This window comes from Eriocheir sinensis, chromosome 59 (assembly GCF_024679095.1).
Source record: "Eriocheir sinensis breed Jianghai 21 chromosome 59, ASM2467909v1, whole genome shotgun sequence".
NCBI lineage: Eukaryota > Metazoa > Arthropoda > Malacostraca > Decapoda > Varunidae > Eriocheir > Eriocheir sinensis.
Window position 1 is genome coordinate 4571975 of NC_066567.1, and position 9891 is coordinate 4581865.

Sequence of the window (9891 nt, forward strand, 5' to 3'; positions counted from 1 at the left end):
AGACTGGATAGAAAGAGATGAAACTGGAAAGGGAGGAAGTCGGAAGTAGTAGTAGTAGTAGTAGTAGTAGTAGTAGTAGTTGTAGTAGTAGTAGTAGTAGTAGTTGATATAATGGTGGTTGTAGTAATAGTAGTAGTGGTGGGGGTTGTGCTGGTTGTTGAATAATAGTAGTAGTAGTAGTAGTAGTAGTAGTAGTAGTAGTAGTAGTAGTAGAAGGATTAGGTTAAATGAATTGAAGAATTACGAATATACACAGTAGGAGATGATAGCCAGAAGATGGAGATGAATGATAGGAAGATTGAAATTATCGAAGGAAAAGAAGAAAAAAGACAACCAAGAAAAGAAAATTAACATAAGTAGGAAGAGATACGAGAAGCAGAAGGGGAAGAAGCCTGAACTATTTTGGGTCGAGGAAGAAGAAGAAGAGGAAGAGAAGAATGAGATGAAACAGAAGACAGTAGACGAGGAGGAGGAGGAGGAGGTTGAGGGCGTTGCTTGCTGTCTGTCATTTGGAACTTCACCCAACATTTAACATTTTTCCCTCCTTCTATTTCTATCATCATCGTGTGAACTGCATCTTGGGACTGGCTTGGGTGGTTTGAGTTAGGAGGGGGGGGGGGGAGTTTTATTTTTTATTTTTTATTTTTTATTTTTATTTTTTTTCGGTGAGTTGGTGAGCGGGCGGGCGGGGGACTAGCTGGTTGGGGCTGGTGGGCTGTTGGGCTGCACGCGAACCTTTTCTTGAAGAGGGAGACAGTCAGCCTACCGTCCCGCCCTCACCGTTGTGGCTGTCATCTTCACCGTCATTATCTGTTCGTTTGTCGGGACAGGCGAAGATATGCGAGAAAGGAAATAAAGATAATGATGCTGGAAATTGAGGAACCTGAAGAAAATTATTTGGTATTCTGCGGATCTTGTAGTAGTAGTAGTAGTAGTAGTAGTAGTAGTAGTAGTAGTAGTGATGTGTCTGGACTGTGATTTATCATGATTTTGAATATTCATGCTTGAGTACACACACACACACACACACACACACACACACTAGTTTTCGCCGGCTCGTGTGTGTGTGTGTGTGTGTGTGTGTGTGTGTGTGTGTGTGTGTGTGTGTGTCCATACAGGTTTTTGCTTTAATGCTACACGAGACTGACACACAAAGCAATCTTATACGTCATTAGGAGGAGGAGGAGGATGAGGATGACCGGAAAAAAAGAACAGAAATAAGAAAAATTATTGAGAGAAGTATGAGGAACAAAAGTGATGATACTAATAATAATGATAATAAAAGTAATAAAGATAAGTAAAAATAAATCAATAAATTCTACGCTATAAACCTAGGTCGTATATAGAATCTTTAGAGGTCAACAGTGCAAATAGATGACCTGGAATGACCCTTATGTAGTGACCTCAGGCATTGGCAATAGTGGTGGTGGGGGCAGGTTTATTTTTACTGTGATCCATTCGTCTCTCGCCTCACCCGTGTATTCGTAGCGGCAGGTAACGGGCTTAAAATAAAAGGAAGTGGTCGGGAAAAAATAAGTGGGTGGAAAAAATTCGGTAATGCTTTCGTTCAGTCAGTCGTTATCCAGTTGACTCTCTCTCTCTCTCTCTCTCTCTCTCTCTCTCTCTCTCTCTCTCTCTCTCTCTCTCTCAGGTTGTGAAGGTGAAAGAAAAAAGTTCAAGAGAAAAGTTAATATCTTAGATACTGTTATGACTTCTCTCTCTCTCTCTCTCTCTCTCTCTCTCTCTCTCTCTCTCGGTGGTTCGAACTAGCTCTTAGTATGTTAAGTTATTCTTTGGTAAGCTTTCCACTCCCGACCAGTCACCAACACTTGCCGCGAGGAATATATTATGGCTGCTTTGCTTTGCTTCACGTGCAGAGAGAGAGAGAGAGAGAGAGAGAGAGAGAGAGAGAGAGAGAGAGAGAGGTGGTATAAAAGGTAGACAGGTGAGTTTTCTTGGATAGACAGGTAGGCAGATGATTAGGGTGGACAGGTAGCATTACATAGCACTCTCACAGGTAATTTCGATAAGATAGGCATACGCACGAGTGGACACATGCACAGACAGGCAGACTAGATTACGTTAACAAGATAAGAGGATAACTAGGTTAGAAAGTAAGGTAGGTTAATGGGCGTGGAGAGAAGGGAGGGAGGGAGAAGATAATGATATACAGATAAACATACACGGGTCCAGAAAGTAGAATGAGTAGTTAGAGATTATATAATTAGGTTCAAGTAAGAGAATATAGATAGTAAGTAGGTAGATGATCATATAGATAGATAGATAGATACGTAGATCAATAAACACGCCCTTAGTAACTTGGTACAGTTGATAGATGGATACAGGTAAAAGCTGATAGATAACAGATAGATAAACAGGAGGTAGTAGATATTAAAGGGAAGGAAGGGAAGGGGATTGATCGATAAATAGAAGGTAAGAGGTAAATGTAGGTAAAGGGAAGGCAGGAGGTAAATATGGGTAAAATGAAGAGGGTAGGGAGAAGGTTTGAGCACTTGTGAACAGACAGGCACGAAAGTTATACCAGTAATGTAACTTGATTCTGCAGTAGATGCTAGAGATAAATGTTCGATCAGACCGCTACTCTTTGAAACACAACCTGCACCCTCGCTTCCTGGGAGAGAGAGAGAGAGAGAGAGAGAGAGAGAGAGAGAGAGGAGGGAGTTCCCCACTAGGGTTACGGCGGGTCAGAGTAAAAAAAAAAAAGCAAGTGATCACGAGCTAGGAGAGTGATACCTCGCCCTTCTCTCTCTCTCTCTCTCTCTCTCTCTCTCTCTCTCAGTAGCGGTAATGAGTCACTGACGATGCAGATACTATTAACACTTATTCGCGGCCATTTAATTTCACCACACACACACACACACACACACACACACACACACGGGTCGGTGAAAAAAATCTCAACACGTGACGGCCGGTGATTCACTCAGATGTCGCCGCCTCCTCGTGCTTGTGATGTAACGAGAGGGAGGGAGTGTATTTATTTTCATGTGGCTTGCGTAGGGAAAGCAGGAAGAAGGCCTTGGCGTGGCGTGGCGTGGAAGGAACTAACACTATAACAGCTTATCGTACTTATCACATCGTATTTTCCGTTTTCTGACCCTTAACTATTGCATAAAACATCAGTAATTCACGGTTTTAACAATATATTTAGTCAAGTATCGTTATTTGTGCGGGTTTGATAGTTTTGGGGTCTGTATCTGATTGGCAATGTTCCGAGTACGACAGTCTGGTGGTAACGCTGGCGGGGACCTTCCACAGCGCCCCGCCCACCTTTGATGACGTCAGGACACCACGCGGGTGAAAACATGCCATATTCCACCTTGTAAAACATTATTATTACCTCTACAACCCTTTCTCGCATACATATATCCCACTATTAAGCCCTCAAATACCAGTTCTTATCTCTTATTCATCTTGTTTTTACCTTTTCGAGTCCTATCCTACATGTTTTTATTCGTTTTCAATCTAAGGGGTCTGTCCTGCTCTCTCTCTCTCTCTTTCTCTCTCCCTCCCTCTGACGCCACTTGCTGCAGTGAGTGTTGCCGTACGCATAGACAGGAAACGTTCATAAGCCGCCAGACTGACCTACATGCGCGTAATGTGATCGGCCAGGCCTTTGAGTGGTTGTAACTGGCTTCTTACCCGCTACCCATTTACCCATTGCGTCTGATGAACTGCCTCTCCTCGGGGCGGGATAAAGAGGAAGAGCAAAGGATTAGGAGAGAATGGAGATGGACAGGAGACAAGATGGAAGGATGGGATGGGATGCTGGGAAAAGTTGGAGAGGAGCTAGGGGATGCTGGAGAAGAGAGAGAGGATGGGAGAAGAGTAAAATGGAGAGGGACAGGAGACAAAGATGAGAGAATGGAATGCTGAGAGAGAGAGAGAGAGAGAGAGAGAGAGAGGGCGCATCATTGTGTCCCGGCCAAAACAAGTTACGGTTAAGAAACATTTTCCAGGAAGGGTTCGTGGGCGGGGCCTCAGCAAGACCCATTGTAGGAAAAGTGATTGTTGCAACCTTTATTTTTATTTTGGTTTTCAGAAGTGTGTTGGAGAGTCAACACGTGTTCTTAGGCAACAAAGACGCTTCTTCTTCTCAATAGTAGTAGTAGTAGTAGTGGTGGTGGTAGGCTAGTAGTCTACAAGTAGTAGTAGTAGTAGTAGTAGTACGTATGTATGTATGCGATATACTAAAAAAATAGAAACCAACTCCCAAAAATCTGTAAAACTGCCTGAAAACATAATAATAATAATAATAATAAGAGCTGCCTAATATTGAGTTTTCTTCCGACCGGAAATCCCTATCCCCTTTAATTTTCACTGTAAAAAGCTATTGCATTTCTTATTAATCAGTTTGAAGACCTTCCTCTTCCTCTCGTCGCCGTGGTCGTAGTGGTCGTCGTCATCTTGTTGGTCTTATCGCCCGTGTCATCACCAGCCTATCTGACTCAATTTCCGTGAATTCTCTCTCTCTCTCTCTCTCTCTCTCTCTCTCTCTCTCTAAATTGCTACCTCAGCCAGTGGTGTTACCATTATGGCTACAACAACAACAATCAACCAATGGTCCTTCTGCTGTTGTTACTACTACTACTACGTCTACTTCCACCACCACCATTACTACTACTACTACACTACTACTTCTACATGCATTCGTTAGCTGTTGTGAGAAGTATGATTATTCTCTCATAACAGTTTATTAGCCCCAACCCCTTCTACTACTACTACTATACTACTACTATATTACTACTATTACTACCACTCTTAGTACTGCAGCTATTACTTCTACTACTACTTACCCATATACGCCAATGGCACCACACACTACTAACACCAACAGTAATAATTATCGTAATGATAATATTAATGATCTGTACCTTCCTTTTTTTCTGTTTATGCATTACTTTTATCTATTTGCTTTTTGTCCATCATTTTATTTCCTCTTTCCCAACCCTTCCTTCTTTGTTTGTGTATTATTTCCTTCTATTTATATACTATTTATTCACTAATCTGTCATTTCCTCTCCCCCCAGGTCTGTGCCAGGTTGGCGTGACAGACCCGTGGTTTGACGACTCGCGGACGCCCACCGCCTCTGCAGCCGCCGCTTCCCCGCACCACCACCACCACCACCCCCACCACGTGACCCCTAAGCAGGACATGACCTTCTTCCACGACGACCACGAAATGGAGGACATGGATGAGGACGACTCAGAACACCCAGGTGAGGAGTCTGAACTATTTATGTTTGTACAACTGTCTGGAGCTTATCACGTTTAGCAGTCGCAGTTACGTTGAATTTTGTCTGGTTAAGTATTCCGCTGATCAGTTGTTAAGTTTTGAAAGCAGTTTTTTATCTATTTCATCTCTCTTATTATGTGATTGGAATGCTTTACTGAATATAAAATTCAACACTCCTCCACCATCATTTTAGTTTATTTTACAGCTCATCCTTTCTCCTTTTTTTCTGTATTCCTCTGTTTTATGTCAGAGTGAAATAGAACTACAATTATCGCCACCATCTCTTCATGTTTGTCCGGAAAGTCTTCTCCAGTCAGGTCATTTTAATTCAACCTCAGATTGCCTCCTAGTATTTAATGCAAATGGTGTTTCATAGTTATGAGATTTGGAAATAAATTCACCATGGGCCCAAACTTTTCATACACTTGTCACACTCCCCAGGACTTCACAGTAATTCTCTCTCTCTCTCTCTCTCTCTCTCTCTCTCTCTCTCTCCCCCCCTTTTGCATACTCAATTTCAAGGTGCATCTTTGAGTACGTCATTTGCAGTCTTCCAGCACCCATCCTCCGCTTCCTCCTTCTCCATCTCTTTCATCTCCACCTGCATGTCATCTCAGTCAGTCAGCCTATGAATATTCTTGTTAACTTTTTTGTCAGTCAGTCACTCAACCATTTAACCAGTCATTGCCAGCTACAGTCTCCCATCCATCTAATCCAAGTCTATCCATTCACTCAGTCAGTCCAATCCAATTCACCCACCACAGACCAACCCACCACAACCTCACAACCTCTTCCAGGCCAGGACAAGAAAACCAACACAGCCACAATTAACCTCATGGCGATGTGTGAGGAGGTGGTGCTGGACGAAAGTGGCGGTGGCGGTGGCAGTGGACTGGTGACAGAGGACGGCGGACGGACCCTCAAACGTGTGCAGATCAAGCTGGAGCATGGCATGGGGGTGGCCGAGGAGATGGGAGCAGCAGTGCCCTCCATTGGCCTTTCTTCCCACCAGAGTCCCGATGCCTTTCTCACAGGTACAGTAGAAAAAATCATGATTGGCCATCTTATGAGTGATGGGTTTGGAAATAAGGGAAAGATAGGGAATGAATGACAGATTTGGAAAGCTAGGGCATGAATGACATTTGGAAATGAGGGAAAGATAGGGAATGAAAGTTGGTTTAGTATTTCCATTTGAAACTGGCTGGTGGGGTGTTGGCTGCTGCGGGGTCAGCCCCGCCCCGCACCTTGCCACACACCCTCAGCACCTCTCGCTTCCTCTCATATGTCAGCTATTTACTACCTTTAAATGAATATAATTAAATAACTGGATAATCCAATTAGGTTATATAGTGTAACAATTGTCTAGTTTTTAGGATAATAACAAAGATTTTGTATAAATACCACGACACTTGACAACGTTGTCAAGTGTTATGATATTTTACTGTTTTTAATACCTTTGTCCAGTCTGCTCATATTTTTCTATTGCTTGGGGGTTGGGATGACAGGCATTTCTTCTAGGTTATATTTTTCTGCCACAATCAAATCACAGTAGTGCCCTAAATAGCACAAGAACAAGTGCATGATTCATAAGTTGTATGAGCTACAAACTCTTCTTTTGTGTGGTTGGGTTGGTGGTTGCCACAGCAGATCATCCGGCTCCATCTCTTCCTTTGGAAATCTAGTTTAACTGCATTTTTTACTTAGGACAGATTTCACACTGGATGCCCTTCCTGACACAACTTTCCCTATTTATCCAGGCATATGACCATGAAGGCTACAAAATATTCAAGCAAAAATGAGCTAAGAGGACAAGAAATACTCAGAAATGCAAGCCATTGACTAAAATTAACAAAATTATATTTCCTCCTGCCTATGACTTAAACACTTTCAAGGAGGGAGTATCAACACCTCTCCATCTAATTTTGACTCTCTCTTTGCTCTATCAACTATTTGCTGGAGTAGTGCCGACTGACTTTTTTTGTTGCCTCTTTTTGCTCTTGAGCTGCCTCCTTGTAAAAAATATATAAATAATAGCTAAAATAGTGGGAACATGTGTCCACAAAATTTACATGCTCTTCTAAACCTATTGTAACCCATCTTCTTTCCTCACAGCCTCACAGGAAGAGGTCATGATCCACCATGATGCCGAGGAGATGCAGCAGCAGCAGGACCATGGCGGCATAAGAGATGACCCGCTGGCCTGCACTACTGTCAAGGTCACAACCAATGCCAGTGCGACTGATCTCACTGACCAGGGCATGCCGGGCATCCTGACAGCCAATGGCACTGTGATGAGAGTAGGCAACTCTGCCCCACAGCAGACACCAGCATCAGTCCAGAGTGCCATTGTAAGTACAACCTGCTCTTGATTGCTTCCCTGCAGTATCTGCCTACTGCCTACTCACTTGTCTAATTTGGTCATTCCCCTGCTGGACTCAGTTTCTTCTTGATGGGCTGTTCTAATTCCTTACTGATTCACATTAGAAGTATCCCCCCCTCCAACACCTTGAGCTCATTCCATCAGTAACTAACTTTATATGGTCCCACACCTCTTTCTCCTCTTTACTTTGCTTATTTTCCAGTCCCATCAATATCACATTCTAATGCTAACACAAATTCTTGACCTACAGCATCATAGTTTCATTATTTAAGTCTAGAGCATTGCATTCTCCTTACTGCTTAATGTTAGGATATAATTAAATCAGTCATGTATTTTCCCAGACAACCATAATCATTAGCAAGAAAGTGAATGTCTTCTATACCAGTAAGTAATGAATCCTTCCCTCCCCTCCCACAGGACAGCGAGGGTCTGATCCTGCTGGGCCTGGCTGGGGGAGGGCCCGAGACGCAGGGGAGGGTGTTTCCCGGACCCTCACACCCCCAGCTAGACACCCCCTCCCGGCTGCCCTCCCTCAGACGCCTCCGCAAGTACTCAAAACAAGATCTATTGGTGAGTGACGATGAGTTGGTAAGATGCACACACACACACACACACACACATACAGAAGCATTGAGCTGTGGAATGGACTGGAGGAGGAGGTGGTTTGAGCAAGAAACATTCATGATTTTAAGGAAAAGTTGGATAAGAGAGGATATGGAAACGGGACAGCGAGAGCGTAGCTCTTTTCCTGTATGTCACAACTAGGTAAATACAACTAGGTAAATAAATACACGCATGCACGCACACACACACACACACACACACACACACACACACACACACACACACAGTGGTTGTTGGGACACCTCCACTTCAATCCACAAAAACATTACCAGATGTGTAGAGAAAATCAACCTGTTGTGATTAAAAGAGAAAGGAGTGCATTAGTGAGGTCCTGTCTTTAAATAATGATAATACCCAGGTAAAAAATGGTAGGAGCAGGCATTTCAGTTAACCAAGTTAGGATCCAAACCAAAGACTGTTTCCTTCGTCTGTGCTGAAAGAAAGGAACTATCAGACCTAAAAACGAGTAATGAGTCAGCCAAAGATTAGATAAAGGAGATGAAAAGGGAAAAAAAAATGGAAGAAGAATGGGATACACCTTGAATTGAAATACAGTTTTCCATATCCATACTGAATCCTGGAATAGCCCAAAAAGGAAGATCACCCCGTCAGAAGCCTTAATTGAGTTAGAGCTAAGTCTAACTGATTGAGACAGAGATGGGACCCCACAAGCTTAGTTTATTTCATGTACACATATAACTAGGTAAATACACACACACACGATATTTCTTACCAACATTCAGCGTGTATTTTAATGTATATTCTTCTTGCTTGTAATTCAGAAACATAAGACTGACTGTTTTCCCACTCTTTATCTCTTCAAACTGTGCTGTGTTAACAGTATTCACACAGGTTATGTATATCATCTTTCGATAAGCACAGGATGGATGGATGTTACATTTTAATTTCATATTATGTGCAAATGCATGACTTCTTTGTTTCCCATTTCAGCCCTGCGTCCACATACACCTGTTTACATTACCTTTCATATTTCCCTCTTATCCTCACCTGTTTTCCATTTCCCCCCAGACTGCTCTCAACCTGATTCGTGACGGGCATCTAGGCATCAAGCCGGCTGCCCGGGCCTTCAACATCCCTGTGGCAACTCTTTACAATGCCACTAAACGTCATGACATCTCCAGTCCCATGAAGCAGGTATAATGCATCCACACCTGGGGTTTGGAGAGAGAGGAGGAGGATGAGAAGTAGCAGGAGGAGTATTTGCATCAGGTATTCATCCTTTAGCAGCATTAGTTTGGTTACTGATGTCCTGAGAGGGTGTTGTGCTCATTGGTTTCCTGGATTTGTTTTGAGATTGTTTTTGTTTACATTGCTGATTTTCTTCCTTGTTGTCGTTTTAGTGGAGTGTATGGGCCATCCACCCCGGTTTTATTTCTTATGATTTTTCTCACAAATCAGGTTGTGGGTTTTTAATGTTTTAATAGTAATCATTTAAAGTACACGAAAAAAAACTTCATGCCCCAGAAGAATCTTGTGCAGACAAACTGTAAATTTATTGTAGACTGAGGAAATTACTTTCATACAATCAAAAGAGTCAGATGTTTTCCTGTGCACTTCGTTCACTAGAAGCTTGACCATCATTAAGTTTATTTTGCTTGTTGTGACCAGCT

At 42.7% G+C, this 9891-nt stretch overlaps 1 protein-coding gene across 8 annotated transcripts in view; it reads left to right on the forward strand.

The window, feature by feature from the left end:
- Nucleotides 1–9891, forward strand: part of LOC126985420 (uncharacterized) — a 112667-nt gene that overhangs the window by 99769 nt on the left and 3007 nt on the right. For 7 of the 8 annotated variants that reach the window (XM_050840276.1, XM_050840278.1, XM_050840279.1 and 4 more), the window contains exons 6-10: nucleotides 5051–5239; nucleotides 6054–6290; nucleotides 7369–7604; nucleotides 8054–8206; nucleotides 9290–9415. In XM_050840276.1, the coding sequence (XP_050696233.1) occupies nucleotides 5051–5239; nucleotides 6054–6290; nucleotides 7369–7604; nucleotides 8054–8206; nucleotides 9290–9415 (941 nt within the window). Of the gene's footprint in view, nucleotides 1–5050; nucleotides 5240–6053; nucleotides 6291–7368; nucleotides 7605–8053; nucleotides 8207–9289; nucleotides 9491–9891 lie in introns of all 8 variants that reach the window. The other variant, XR_007738696.1, reaches the window with a different exon arrangement.